Here is a 16,648-nt window from a genome sequence, read left to right as displayed (position 1 = left end):
CAACTAGATCTGACCAATCTAAGTCTATGAGCATGAATTGATGAAGCCTACTTAGATCAGAGACAAAACGTCTTCTAAGACAAACCAAACTGGCCAGTTGCTATCGATTGAATGCACTGAGAATGTGAAACAGTAACATTTTTTTAAATAAAAAATATGTGATGTTGTCTTTATGTTTAGCTTGGCAACAGATCCACAAAGTTATTTATGTTATCTTCCCTGGTTTTGTCGCTTGACGGATTTAATGGAGCACTGTGCCTCATAAGCCAAAGAGAAAATTGGCTTGCGAGATGTGTGAATCATAGACGAGTCACTCAAAAATTTTGAATCGAGACTCATGGGTACTCGTCTCCGTAAGCTCCTTCACTAATCACCCCTGCTACCGTTAGCTAAATTTAAAGAAATAATATGATTGAATATGGGACTAATTCAGAGGGGTTAGACCATGGGTGTCAAACTCTGGCCCGCGGGCCACATCTGGCCCGCCGTGTAATTTCATTTGGCCCTTGAGGCAATATCAAATTAACATTAGAGCTGGCCCGCCGGTAACACCGCATTCACCGCTAATACTCATACTTGCCAACCCTCCCGATTTTCAGTGCCCCTCTCGAAAGTCTCCCGGGGCAACCATTCTCCCGAATTTCTCCCGAATTTCTCCCGGACAACAATATTGGGGGCGTGCCTTAAAGGCACTGCCTTTAGCGTCCTCTACAACCTGTCGTCACGTCTGCTTTTCCTCCATACAAACAGCGTGCAGGCCCCTGTCACATGATAAATGCGGCGTCTACACACACATAAGTGAATGCAAGACACACTTGATCAACAGCCATACAGGTCACACTGAGGGTGACCGCATAAACAACTTTAACACTGTTACAAATATGCGCCACACTGTGAAACCACACCAAACAAGAATGACAAACACCTTTCGGGAGGAAACATCCGCACCGTAACACAACATAAACACAACAGAACAAATACCCAGAACCCCTTGCAGCACTAACTCCTCCGGGACGCTACAATATACACCCCCCGCTACCACCAAACTCCGCCCACCTGAGCCCCGACATTAATGAACTAGCATCCCAGAAAAGATGCCAGGTATCTGACTTGGGCACATCAGATTAGATCAGTGTGTTGCAAACTGAGCAGTAAAAAAGCCTGAATGGTTGATTTATTCATTGTTCTTTTATTTTCAAATTTATTAGCTTGCGGAAAAAGATAATGTTGATATTTACCTCAGAAGGCTGCAAATAGAAAAGAGGTATTCCATTTTTTATTTAAATTTTATTTAATATACCATTGATGTTTTTTCGTTTGTTTTTTGAAAGTTGATTTTGCACTCATCATCGGCAGTCACTCGTAGTCGAGTATGACTGTCCTCAGAATGGATGGGTTCCCATTCGGGAGGACGCCTGCGCGTGACGTCTTTTAGCGTGGGGAGACTGATGCGCCTGCAGCCACCACACGGTTCTTGGCAGAGAGGGGCCTTGATCCAGTGGCATGGATCCATGACGACTGGAGACCACCCTCTGTTGCAGCTTTCATCCGCCTTCAGTGCCGTTGTGACATGCAGTGTCATCCTCCGCCACTTCCACCGTTGAGGTCTTTGAAATGCTATTTAACCCATAGCTGGGACCCTGACAGGTACTACCACCCCGGGTCAGAGTGGACCTGGGAGCAATGATGACTGAGGGGTAACTCCACCTTCCCCAAAACTCCAGAACTCCCGAACTGAAGCCTCATCAACGGATGCAGTTTTGAGTCATACCCAGGACCAATAATTCATATAGCAATACGGTCTCACTGCACAGAAGTTATATAAGCGTTGCTTGTTCCATATTCAGTGTTTAAGCAAATCAGTGTAGCAAACTGAGCAATATTTAACGTTTTATTCATGCATTTTCTCTTGCTACTTCAAGGCTTGAATGTTTGACTCATTCATTATTGTTTTATTATTGTTTTATTTTCAAATTTATTATTAGCCTGTGGAAAAAGTTTATATGGATATTTACCTCAGAAGGCTGCAAATAGAAAAGAGGCATTCAATTTTTATTTAACTGTTATTTGATATGCCATTGATATTTCTGAATTATTATTATTATTATTTGAAACTCGATTTTGCATGTCACTATAAAGTTATATAAGCCTTGCTTGTTCAATATTCAATGCAAAACTTGTTTGGGTCCCTATTAAAAGGTTATTTTGTTCAACCTTGGCCCTTGGCTTTGTTCAGTTTTAAACGTTGGCCCACTCTGTATTTGAGTTTGACACCCCTGGGTTAGACTGTGGGGAAACACGCACATGCACTCTGACGGGTGACTCAAGTAAATAGAGTATCGAACTCGAATCAGTACACTGCAAAAAGTCAGTGTTCAAAAACAAGGAAAAAAAATACAAAAATTAGGGGTATTTTATTTGAACTAAGCAAAAATATCTGCCAATAGAACAAGAAAATTTGGCTTGTCAAGACTTTCCAAAACAAGTCAAATGAGCTAACTTCAATGAACCCAAAAATACCTTAAAATAAGTATATTCTCACGAATAAGAAATGCACTTTTCTTGGTAGAAAAAAAAATAATATGAGACCTTTTTGCTCAATATGTTGAAAAATATTCTTAAATTAAGTAAATGCTAGTGCCATTATCTTGACATATTGATATGCGCTTGGCATTACATTTCTTGAAACCAGCAAACTTATACTAAAAACTAATTTATTGTTCTTAATGGAAAGGCAACAAGGCAACCGCTTGTTACTCTCGGGGTTTCCTAGCCACTCAGGGAAATCATATTGTCTAAAAATGCATTTTTCCATTGATAACATGACATCATCGCGCCAAGTGCGTGTTCTTTCAGTCAATTAGTACGCATATATACAGCCCGGCCCCGGGCCAAACATTTTTTAATTGTAATTTTGAAGAATTCATCTGAAAGTGCATGAACTATTTCTGTTCAAAATTGTTAGAAATGTCACATGTTAAATGTTTAAATATTAACTGTCAGTTTACTGTACTGTGCCAACTGTACTATTTTATGAGTACGTATTGTCTCTTGTTTCATTGAAAATAAAACAGAAAAGTCCATTTGGCTGTCATCCGTTTTAATTATGAGACAAAATTGTGTTAAAGTCATGATTTTTTATTTCATGCTTGAAATAAGAAATTATTACTTTAAAACATTAGTTTTATACTTGTGAGTGTTGATGACACAGCTTTGCAACAGTTGATATTCTAGTTTCAAGCATGTTTTACTCAATATAGGTCATAAAATCTCAGCTACAAGCTGTAATATTTTACTGAGATAATTTAGGACCAAAACCCTTAAAACAAGTAAAACACTCTAACATAAAATCTGCTTAGTGAGAATAATTATCTTATCAGACAGAAAATAAGCAAATATCACCCTTATTTGAGATATTTAATCTTACTTAGATTTCAGTTTTTGTAGTGTAATAGGAATGGATTCTCAAATCACTAATTGTCATGTGCCAACCACGCCCACTCGGGGGTTCAAATGGCAAACCAGGGGTTGCTGTGTCAGAAACACAATCAAAAAATAACTTGACAAGTTGATTTATACACATTAATTTCATAAGCTATGGAGACTGTTTTAAATATAAGATACATAATGGTTATGAAAGTGTTTTTTTTTTTTTAAAGTGCCCACCGGCAATGAGTCAGCCTGTCACACCTGCAATGACATTTAACTGGTCATCTGTCGATTCGGTGTTGGCTTCAAATACGAAACCTTGAATGTTCCCACCTCACTGAGCAGCGTGCAGTGACTGTTTCTGCATGTCATTAACAGTGCCATGAGAGGGCAGGTTCCAACGAGAAAGGTGCGTGGGAGGACTTGCAATGCTGTCATTCGCAGGACACGCCAGCATGTACCCAGACTCTTGTATGCATTTGCTCGAAAACTGTCTTGTCTGTACGCAATTTAAATCTGTTTGATTAATGTCCGCCAGCCATCACTGATGATCGAGATGTTAGCTCGTTCACAAGGACATGATGGTCCATATATTTGGCTATTTGGTGTTTTCAATGGCCATAAATGGTTCATGGTTTAAGTTTATTTCGAACATGCATACATTTTCTACTGTTTGTCCCTCTCAGGGTTGCGGGGGGTGCTGGAGCCTATCCCAGCTGCACTTGGGCGGAAGGCGGGGTACAGTTACAATATGATACATCCATAGGCGCCGATCCAATGACAATGACATGACAATGCCGAGCACCAACGTGGGAATTTTACAAAAATCTATTTGGTTGTAGTTAATTTTGTGGCGAGTTTGGTCCGTTTTACAAAATAATATAGCCACAAATCATATGGGATATTAACTTCGCTGAACATCTTTTCTTTTTTTTTTTTTAATACACATTCACCGAGCACCCACTGGCAGAAATGTAGATCGGCGCCTATGGACATCACATATTTCCAGTTTCTTATTACAAAATTCCTAAAAAAGGAGTAGGAAGACGCAAAGCTTATTTAATTTACCCCTTTTCCATTTAATATTAATAACTAACAATTTATTTAACTTCTTGTTCTGTGACAGTTAATTTTATTGTCTATTATCACACCATACATGTAGTTTATGTCATAAAGGGTTTTTCGTAGCTTACTGCGAGGTTTGTTCTCCCGGGATGCAAACGGACTATTCCGGACAAGGCTTGCAGGTAGGAACATATTTATTAATCTATCTACAAAATAACAGGCAAAAACTCTCTAACTGTGGCATGAAATAAACAAGACTTACGTGGAGGGTAGCGTGACAATAGCGTGAAGCAAACAACTAGCATAAACTATAGCATAGCAAGAAACAAACAACTAACCTAACTATGGCATGGAACAACTATGAAACTGTGGCATGAAACAACTAACATGAACTATGGCATAGAACAACATGAAACTGTAACTAGCATAACCAATAACTAGGATAACTATAGAATCAGACCTGAAACGAGCAATGACGCCAGGCCGACTGACTGGCAAAGGTGGTTTAAATAGTCTCTTGATTAGAGCCAGGTGAGTGTCCGAACACCAGTGGCAAGTGAAAATCATATGCCACCATGGCAACCAAAACAAACAAGAGTGCACACAAAAACAGGAACTATGGAGTCTAAAACTAACAGAACATAACAAAAACATGATCCGGACCATGAATCTTGACAGTTTACTCTGTCAATATCTAATTTGTTTATTTGTATTCGTGTTTGACTTTCTCTTCTACTGTTAACGAATAGCATTATTTTAGTTTTACAAAGACTGAAAGATAGTCTATTTTTGTCAAACCATATCTTTAGTTTGTAAAATGTTTTCCGTTATTATTTATATTAGCTTCTGTTGTCTCCTGAACAAAACACAGTCGTGTCATCTGCAAATAGTACTAACTTAAATTTTTCGGTAAATTTACAAATGTTTTTTGCGTAGAGATTGAACAATTTTGGTCAAAGGAATTGATCCCTGGTGTATGCTGCAAGATATTTTTAGCGACGTAGACACATTTTTCTAGCTTCACATATTGATTCCTGTTGGTTAAAGAGGACCTAGTATGCATAACCAACTTCTCTTACCTATTGGTAACGGCTATGTAGGATTTATTTAGGATCTGCATAAGTCTCGAACATTTGAAGTCAAACTGTGGAGGAATTGCAGAGATATTTATAAAACAATCTTGCCTTCCTTTACTTCCTCCGAACAAGCTGTTTGGAATTTTCACCAATTGTGACGTTTTTCCCAAGTGCGACATCAGCAGATAATCCATATATGGTATACATTTCCCCAAAGGGCTTTGCGCGGGTCCACCATTGTAGTCCGCGCTGTAATCAATAAGCTCCTTCTTTTTTGCTATCCTCTCGTTGTAGGGCAGACTGGCTCATATATGTACATGCATCCTCTGCTGTTGCCATTTCTAATACAAAGTAGTGTAAAGTTCTAACTTGTATCTCTGAGTAGAGTCGCTATAAATGTGCTAAAAACTGCAACAAAGATGGCGGGGAGAAGATATGGTGTCGAAATGGTGGCCCGTAAATGACGGTCAGAAAGCAGCTTGAAAACAGTCTGCAAAACATAATCTATGCAACATTTTGACCAAAAAACTACCATTACATGTTAGGTAGACCACAGGAAAGTGTTTCAAATATATATAAAAAAATCTTAACATGACCCCTTTAAGTAGCTACTTATCCAGTTTAAGTCCAACCGTTATAATTTGTTAATTAAAATATTATGATTAATTGTGTCAAATGTTTTTGTTGGATCCATAAACACTGCAGCTGCACACAGTTTACCATCTATTGCATTATTTCTCCGTTATTTGGATTAATTGATATTGAAATATCGGCTCTGTATTTGTACTGGTTCTCTGTGAGTGTTCCAATTTTATTCAACATTTTATCCAATCTGTTGTTAAAATAACAATTATATTTTGTAGAAAATTGTGAAAGTAAGTAAACAGGTCTATTGTTTGTAAACTGGTGTTTGTCTCCAGTCATATAAAGTGATACAACATTTGCTATTTTCATTTTGTTTAGTTGCTATTACGCATTGCATTTACCTTGGTCTGACTACAGTGGCACCCCGAAAGGTCGTACAATTTTAAAAATATCCCGTTCAAAAACTTTGAGGTTTTGAGGGTATCACCCAAGTACACTGGTGTCCCTACTTAAGGGGAACTATATTTTTTGGGGAATTTTGCATATCATTATCATTCGTTATGAAAGACATTACGACAGGTGTATTTTTGTTTTCAAATGCACTCAAAATAGTAAATAAATGCGATTAAAATCCGCTTACAATGGAGCCTGTGGGAGTTGCTCTATTCTGTCTATAAAGCCCTTAAAAAACATCTGAACACCTCCATTAAGTTTTTATACACAGTCGTGGTCAAAAGTTTACATACACTTGTAAAGAACATGATGTCATGGTTGTCTTGAATTTCCAATACTTTCTACAACTTGTATTTTTTTGTGATAGAGTGATTGTAGCACATACACTACCGTTCAAATGTTTGGGGTCACCCAAACAATTTTGTGGAATAGCCTTCATTTCTAAGAACAATAATAGACTGTCGAGTTTCAGATGAAAGTTCTCTTTTTCTGGCCATTTTGAGCGTTTAATTGACCCCACAAATGTGATGCTCCAGAAACTCAATCTGCTCAAAGGAAGGTCAGTTTTGTAGCTTCTGTAACGAGCTAAACTTTTTTCAGATGTGTGAACATGATTGCACAAGGGTTTTCTAATCATCAATTAGCCTTCTGAGCCAATGAGCAAACACATTGTACCATTAGAACACTGGAGTGATAGTTGCTGGAAATGGGCCTCTATACACCTATGTAGATATTGCACCAAAAACCAGACATTTGCAGCTAGAATAGTCATTTACCACATTAGCAATGTATAGAGTGTATTTATTTAAAGTTAAGACTAATTTAAAGTTATCTTCATTGAAAAGTTGCTGGTTACTGGGGTTCAATCCCCACCTTCTACGATCCTAGTCACGTTCGTTGTGTCCTTGGGCAAGACACTTCACCCTTGCCCCTGATGGGTGGTGGTAGCGCCTTGCATGGCAGCTCCCTCCATCAGTGTGTGAATGTGTGTGTGAATGGGTGAATGTGGAAATACTGTCAAAGCGCTTTGAGTACCTTGAAGGTAGAAAAGCGCTATACAAGTATAACCCATTTATCATTTATTTATAAAAGTACAGTGCTTTTCCTTCAAAAATAAGGACATTTCAATGTGACCCCAAACTTTTGAACGGTAGTGTACTTGTTGGTCACAAAAAATATTCATGACGTTTGGTTCTTTTATGAATTTATTATGGGTCTACTGAAAATGTTACCAAATCTGCTGTGTCAAAAGCATACATACGGCAATGTTAATATTTGGTTACATGTCCCTTGGCAGGTTTCACTGCAATAAGACGCTTTTGGTAGCCATCCACAAGCTTCTGCTTGAATTTTTGACCACTCCTCTTGACAAAATTGGTGCAGTTCAGCTAAATGTGTTGGTTTTCTGACATGGACTTGTTTCTTCAGCATTGTCCACACGTTTAAGTCAGGACTTTGGGAAGGCCATTCTGAAACCTTCATTCTAGCCTGATTTAGCCATTCCTTTACCACTTTTGACGTGTGTTTGGGGTCATTGTCCTGTTGGAACACCCAACTGCGCCCAAGACCCAACCTCCGGGCTGATGATTTTAGGTTGTTCTGAAGAATTTGGAGGTAATCCTCCTTTTTCATTGTCCCATTTACTCTCTGTAAAGCACCAGGTCCCTTAGCAGCAAAACAGGCCCAAAGCATAATACTACCACCACCATGCTTGACGGTAGCTATGGTGTTCCTGGGGTTAAAGGCCTCACCTTTTCTCCTCCAAACATATTATGATAAATAAATATTGCTGGGTATTGTGGCCAAACAGCTCAATTTTTGTTTCGTCTGACATCACATGGACAATGATAAGACCTTCTGGAGGAAAGTTCTGTGGTCACCTCATATTGCTCATCTCCGACCCAACCCGTACTTCCCTATCACTGAAACACTCATTCATGCATTCATCACCTCCAGACTGGATTACTGCAACAGCATCCTTTGTGGTTCATCTTTCAAAGTCCTCCATAAACTTCAACTCATCCACAACTCTGTTGCACGCCCCCTCACTCGTCCCCATCGCTATGACCACATCACCCTTGTCCTACAGGAACTTCACTGGCTACCCATCTCGCAGCGCATCCAGTTCAAAATCCTTCTCCTGACCCCTAAAGCCCTCCACAACATGGCACCGTTCTAGCTGTCTGAGTTCCTTGCCCCTCACATTCCTGTTAGAAACCTGCGTTCCACCAACAATCACCTGCTGTCCCTCCGCATAGACCCAGGCACAGAACCTGGGGGGACCTCTGGAACTCTCTCCCCCTTTTTCTATCCGTTCATGTCATAATCCCACAATGTTCAAAAGACTAAAAACCCACCTTTTCAAAACTGCTTTTAGAACTGGACAAACCATCTCATAACACAAAGTTATTTTTCATTTTGCCCATTTTATGTTAACTGGTTGTTGTATTAATATACAGTATGTGCTTTTATGATTATGATCATGTTTTATTTTGATTATTGTGTAAGCGTCTTTAAGCGCCTTTTAAAAGCGCTATATAAATAAAATGAATTATTATCATTATTATTATTTCAATGGATGGTGTTGACTTGAGATAAAAGTGTTTTGAGTTAATTACCGGTTAGTACCAATTGAAGAACTACATTATTTGGATCTCTGCATGTTCGTCCATCACACATATATAGTGGTTAACATGTTTTTTTTTTACACTTATATGACAGTTAAAAACATTAAATAGCGTGACCCATTTAATCTGCACTTAAAAGGTATACTAGTCCACGGCTGATGGTTGACCAGTCCCAAATGTACCCCACCTGCGGTGTAGCAAGTGGATGGATGGGTGGTTAACTTCTTTTTATGCATGTATGACAACACCTTCAAACATCGCAGGACGTTATTTTAATTCTAAATATTTAACCCAATGTGGCCCCCGAGACAGCCCCTGGTTTAAAGCATCCACTCACTTGGCTCTCAGCAGGTCCTGGTCTTTGAGAACAGATCCCTGCAGATAGATGACTCTTTGCGACCACAGAGGGATCTGAAGGACTCTCCTCACCTGCAGGTCCATTTCACTTGGACACAGTATCACCACGTAGTAATCCTACAGAATGTGTGGTGATAACCATAGAATCAGAGATATAACTCACTGTGACTTAGGAAAAGGTACATAGAGCGATACAATTCATTTAATTACATATCCAAATTAATTTGACTGACACCTTACTTAAACGGTACACATTAATGAAACCAGCACTAAGTTTAAGTTGTGTTTTTGTAGACACACAATTCCAACAATATCTACAAAACACCACTAAATTACACTATCCCAGGGGTCGGCAACCCAAAATGTTGAAAGAGCCATATTGGACCAAAAATACAAAAACAAATCTGTCTGGAGCCGCAAAAAATTAAAAGCCATATTACATACAGATAGTGTACGTGTCATGAGATATCAATTCAATTAAGAGGACTTAGAGGAAACTAAATGACCTCAAATATACCTACTAATGAGGCATAATGATGCAATATGTACATATAGCTAGCCTAAATAGCATGTTAGCACCGGTTAGCTTGCAGTCATGCAGTGACCAAATATGTCTGATTAGCACTACACACAAGTCAATAACATCAACAAAACTCACCTTTGTGCATTAATGCACAACGTTAAAAGTGTGGTGGACAAAATGAGACAGAAAAAGAAGTGGCATAAAACACGTCCTAGAAAGTCGGAGAAAGTTATATATGTAAACAAATTACGGTGAGTTCAAAGACTGCCAAAATTAGTAGGACAAAACGGCTCTCGCCAAATACTCGAATCAGGGAAGCATGTTTAATATAAACAGTGTGCTTTATAACAATTAGGGAGGTTTGTGTCATGTTTGTCGTCCTACAGAAACCATATTAAAACAAAAAATATATTTTTTTCCCCTCATCTTTTTCCATTTTTCATACATTTTTGAAAAAGCTCCAGAGAGCCACTAGGGCGGCGCTAAAGAGCCGCATGCGGCTCTAGAGCCGCGGGTTGCCGACCCCTGCACTATCCTGTTTCCTTCCCATTAGGCACCTTCAAATGGTGAGTACTTTTACTTTGTTTTAGCATTATTGTACAGTAAGGGCCTAGGATCCAAATCACACTTGCTAAACAGCGTGCACAAGCTATACAATAGTGTGTGTACTATTAACGGGCGTGTTACATGTGTTTACTAACATTGCACGTGCTATTCAGTTGACCGCCTTATTTAAGTGAAGTTTTCACAGTGGGAGACTCCATCATTTACTGCACATGTTAATATGCTCCTACCTGTGTGTGATTTGTTGCACCGACAACACACATCTATAATTTGTAACACATTTTCTGAATCGCAACATTTTTAGTTCTCTGCACGAAGCTGTGGATCACATCACCGCTGCAAATGTGTGTGTCTGGAATGACTCAAACGCAAGACAATGCATAATGAAAATGTTTCGTTTTTTTAATGTAAGAGATATATCATAATTATATTTTTTCTAGGGATGTCCGATAATGTCTTTTTGCTGATATCCGATATTCCGATATTGTCCAACTCTTTAATTACCGATACCGATATCAACCGATACTGATATCAACCGATACCAATATATACAGTTGTGGAATTAACACATTATTATGTCTAATTTTGACTGTATTTTTAAAAATAATAATAAAATAAAATAAGATAAATCAATTAAAAACATTTTCTTGAATAAAAAAGAAAGTAAAACAATATAAAAACAGTTACATAGAAACTAGTAATTAATGAAAATGAGTAAAATTAACTGTTAAAGGTTAGTACTATTAGTGGACCAGCAGCACGCAAAATCATGTGTGCTTACGGACTGTATCCCTTGCAGACTGTATTGATATATATTGATATATAATGTAGGAACCAGAATATTAATAACAGAAAGAAACAACCCTTTTGTGTGAATGAGTGTAAATGGGGGAGGGAGGTTTTTTGGGTTGGTGCACTAATTGTAAGTGTATCTTGTGTTTTTTATGTTGATTTAAAAAAAACAAAAAAAAACCCCGATATGATAATTTAAAAAAACGATACCGATAATTTCAGATATTACATTCTAAAGCATTTATCGGCCGATAATATCGGACTGCTGATATTATCGGACATCTGTAATTTTTTCCAAATTAAAAAAACAAACATTTAAAATAAATTGCCAACAGACACTAATTGCATCAATTGCATTTGTTTTATTCAGCCCCTTAAGTCAACCAGCATGCAGCAATGAAGTTATAAAAATATATTGCTGAATACACCATACAGTATAGCTAATATTTGTAATTATATATATACCGTATTTTTCGGACTATAAGTCGCAGTTTTTTTCATAGTTTGGCCGGGGATGCGACTTATACTCAGGAGCGACTTATGTGTGAAATTATTAACACATTACCGTAAAATATCAAATAATCTTATTTTGCTCATTCACGTAAGAGACTAGACGTATAAGATTTCATGGGATTTAGCGATTAGGAGTGACAGATTGTTTGGTAAACGTATAGCATGTTCTATATGTTATAGTTATTTGAATGACTCTTACCATAACATGTTACGTTAACATACCAAGCATGTTCTCAGTTGGTTATTTATGCGTCATATAACGTACACTTATTCAGCCTGTTGTTCACTATTCTTTATTTATTTTAAATTTCCTTTCAAATGTCTATTCTTGGTGTTGGGTTTTATCAAATCAATTTCCCCAAAAAATGCGACTTATACTCCAGTGCGACTTATATATGTTTTTTTCCTTCTTTATTATGCATTTTCGGCCGGTGCGACTTATACTCCGGAGCGACTTATACTCCGAAAAATACGGTACATATATTGATATACACATAAAACGGAAGGTTCACTGTCCAGCGTCTGTCTTTGCAGAGCGAGCGCCGATCCTTTCTCATGGCCGTGTGCGTAACTGTCAGTTTGCACATACTTTTCAGAGGTGCTAAATAAAACGTTCAAAAGTGCCCCCAAAACAGTGATGAGTGTTGATAAATCACATTGCATGTGCTGTATAATATACAGGTATTTGCATTTGCGTTTTGATAATCATATAGCATACTGTATATTGTGCAAACATAATGCAGACAGAGACACTTAATGATTGCGCTCCTTATTTTGGTCAGTTAACAGACGGAATCCACTTTGCACATGTTTAGTCGATCAGCTTTGCGTGTGCTGTTAAGTTTTCACATGTTTTATTTAGTGCATGCAAACCCGTAGTATTTATCCACCTTATATTATTTCTACTTGAAGTAAATTAGGCCAATTTGGGAGTGAACCAGCATCACAGAATGTGTCGTGTTAAAATAAACTTTGAATGTTCCATAATACTTCTCTTTGCGTAATTTGGTAATTCTTGTATTTTTTTTATTAATATAAACACATTTTTTGGATAAAAATATGCACTTTATGTGAAATGCTAAAGCTTGATTTTCATTTTGACACAGTAATAATACAATATTACAGATGTGCTGGTAATCACACATACAGCATGGGGGAGCGAGAGGGTTGTTTTCTGGTTGTATGCTAATGAAAAGACTGAAGAATAAGAAATGTATGCATATGAAACATATACTCATAACTATTCTCTTCTCACCCTTTGTGTTTATTGACAGCACAAGAATAACCTAAAGGCGGGGGTGGCGACTGGTACCTGCAGTCTGGGGTGGGCGTAGAACTCATTGAGGAAGTCCATAAGCAGGTCGATTTTAAGCGCGCTAACACACAGCACCACATGTTTTTCCGTCTGCGCGCGGTGGCGGCTGTAATTCCCCCCGGACTTCTGGCTCTCCATCCACAGGTACATCAGCTCCTCAAACTAACCCACCAACAAGCATTGTGAGACTACAAAAACCCACATGTGGTTTAAACACCAACATCTACTTACTTGCAGTGGCAACACCACCAGGGCCACGCAGATCATGATGACCACCAAAAGCTGCGACGGCCAAATCCGGGGTGTGACGTCGCCAAAGCCTACCGTGGAGAAGGTGACGATGCAGAAGTAGAAGGAGTTGAACAGGGAGAGGTTTTTCCCTGCTCGCTCTAGGTGCTGGATTCCACATGTGCTGTTTAGAATAGACAATAGTGAGTCAGCCTCTGCTTAGATAGCTGCAGATAACCACATTTAATTGTGAGGTCCACTTATATAAAGAAATGCCACACCTCAAATAAAAGCCGTCAGGGAATGAAAAACAAACGGACGGTGCCACAAAGGGGCTTTAAATGACATCGCCAGGACTGTGATTGTAGATGTCTTTACCACGACACCTACCACCTGCACAGCAGACATGGCATCTGTAAATCTGATGTTTATGGTGGATTTTAATACTGACGTAATTAATATACAAGGTGTGTCAGACTATATATATTGCAAATCCAAACTACAAATTTTGACTTTGGAGTTTAACACACTTTCACGGAATTTTGCCCATCGTTCGCAGGGTTTCCCCTAAACTGCCAAGATATTTGTGGCGGTGGGGGCGTGGTTATGGGCGTGGCCACCCTGACATAATCGAGCAATTTGCATGATTTGCTATGATGATATGATTTTCTTTAAAAAGGCTAGAAACATGCATATATACTAGGGATGTCCGATAATGGCTTTTTTGCCGATATCCGATATTCCAATATTGTCCAACTCTTAATTACTGATACCGATATCAACCGATACCGATATATACAGTCGTGGAATTAACACATTAATATGCCTAATTTGGACAACCAGGTATGGTGAAGATAAGGTCCTTTTTAAAAAAATTATTAAAATAAAAGATAAATAAATTTTCTTAAACATTTTCTTAAATAAAAAAGAAAGTAAAACAATATAAAAACAGTTACATAGAAACTAGTAATTAATGAAAATGAGTAAAATTAACTGTTTAAGGTTAGTATTATTAGTGGACCAGCAGCACGCACAATCACATGTGCTTACGGACTGTATCCCTTGCAGACTGTATTGATATATATTGATATACAATGTAGGAACCAGAATATTAATAAAAGAAAGAAACAACCCTTTTGTGTGAATGAGTGTAAATGGTGGATATTATCGGACATCCCTAATATATACATTTAAAACCAATCTGTTATTAATTAGTATTAAAAAAATGTTTAATCGTTTTGCCAAATTTTTCATTGTTGCTGCTTTTTGTACAATGTACTTTGTTGAGATATTTTCAAGTGTTTTTAGACTTTTAATTAATTGTTTTTATAATTAAAACCAGCTATCAACAAATGCATCACTTTCTTCTGGTGTTATTATAAAATGTACATGTGTTTAGAGACCGTCCCTCAATTGTTCTGGCGAAAGAAAAGAGCCGCGGCAAGCATGTGTCTGCTTTCAGCGTTGTTTCTTACACACCCCGTTTCCATATGAGTTGGGAAATTGTGTTAGATGTAAATATAAACGGAATACAATGATTTGCAAATCCTTTTCAACCCATATTCAATTGAATGCACTACAAAGACAAGATATTTGATGTTCAAACTCATAAACTTTATTTTTTTTTTGCAAATAATAATTAACTTAGAATTTCATGGCTGCAACACGTGCCAAAGTAGTTGGAAAAGGGCATGTTCACCACTGTGTTACATTGGCCTTTCCTTTTAACAACACTCAGTAAACGTTTGGGAACTGAGGAGACACATTTTTTAAGCTTCTCAGGTGGAATTCTTTCCCATTCTTGCTTGATGTACAGCTTAAGTTGTTCAACAGTCCGGGGGTCTCCGTTGTGGTATTTTAGGCTTCATAATGCGCCACACATTTTCAATGGAAGACAGGTCTGGACTACAGGCATGCCAGTCTAGTACCCGCACTCTTTTACTATGAAGCCACGTTGATGTAACACGTGGCTTGGCATTGTCTTGCTGAAATAAGCAGGGGCGTCCATGGTAACGTTGCTTGGATGGCAACATATGTTGCTCCAAAACCTGTATGTACCTTTCAGCATTAATGGCGCCTTCACAGATGTGTAAGTTACCCATGTCTTGGGCACTAATACACCCTCATACCATCACAGATGCTGGCTTTTCAACTTTGCGCCTATAACAATCCGGATGGTTCTTTTCCTCTTTGGTCCGGAGGACACGATGTCCACAGTTTCCAAAAACAATTTGAAATGTGGACTCGTCAGACCACAGAACACTTTTCCACTTTGTATCAGTCCATCTCAGATGAGCTCAGGCCCAGCGAAGCCGACGGCGTTTCTGGGTGTTGTTGATAAATGGTTTTCGCCTTGCATAGGAGAGTTTTAACTTGCACTTACAGATGTAGCGACCGACTGTAGTTACTGACAGTGGGTTTCTGAAGTGTTCCTGAGCCTATGTGGTGATATCCTTTACACACTGATGTCGCTTGTTGATGCAGTAAAGCCTGAGGGATGGAAGGTCACAGACTTAGCTGCTTACGTGCAGTGATTTCTCCAGATTCTCTGAACCCTTTGATGATATTACGGACCGTAGATGGTGACATCCCTAAATTCCTTGCAATAGCTGCTTGAGAAAGGTTTTTCTTTAACTGTTCAACAATTTGCTCACGCATTTGTTGACAAAGTGGTGACCTTCGCCCCATCCTTGTTTGTGAATGACTGAGCATTTCATGGAATCTACTTTTATACCCAATCATGGCACCCACCTGTTCCCAATTTGCCTGTTCACCTGTGGGATGTTCCAAATAAGTGTTTGATGAGCATTCCTCAACTTTATCAGTATTTATTGCCACCTTTCCCAACTTCTTTGTCACGTGTTGCTGGCATCAAATTCTAAAGTTAATGATTATTTGCAACAAAAAAAAATGTTTATGAGTTTGAACATCAAATATGTTGTCTTTGTAGCATATTCAACTGAATATGGGTTGAAAATGATTTGCAAATTGTATTCCGTTTATATTTACATCCAACACAATTTCCCAACTCATATGGAAACGGGGTTTGTATATTAAAAAGCAGTTTCAATAGGACCTTTGTTTTACCATCACTAGGTGCTCAGGCCTTAATGAAGCTCAG

General features: G+C 38.3%; 1 protein-coding gene across 2 annotated transcripts in view; it reads right to left on the bottom strand.

Annotated features, from left to right (window-relative positions):
- The window catches only part of LOC133638504 (potassium channel subfamily T member 1-like), a 66,390-nt gene that overhangs the window by 14,495 nt on the left and 35,247 nt on the right, over positions 1 to 16,648 (bottom strand). For both annotated transcript variants that reach the window (XM_062031176.1, XM_062031177.1), the window contains 3 exons: positions 13,531 to 13,711; positions 13,297 to 13,461; positions 9,573 to 9,709 (listed from right to left, as the gene is read on the bottom strand). In XM_062031176.1, coding sequence (XP_061887160.1) covers positions 9,573 to 9,709; positions 13,297 to 13,461; positions 13,531 to 13,711 — 483 coding nt within the window. The remainder of the gene's footprint in view (positions 1 to 9,572; positions 9,710 to 13,296; positions 13,462 to 13,530; positions 13,712 to 16,648) is intronic.

This window comes from Entelurus aequoreus, linkage group LG21 (genome assembly GCF_033978785.1).
Source record: "Entelurus aequoreus isolate RoL-2023_Sb linkage group LG21, RoL_Eaeq_v1.1, whole genome shotgun sequence".
Classification (NCBI taxonomy): Eukaryota; Metazoa; Chordata; class Actinopteri; order Syngnathiformes; family Syngnathidae; genus Entelurus; species Entelurus aequoreus.
This window is presented reverse-complemented; position numbering and strand designations above follow the sequence as displayed.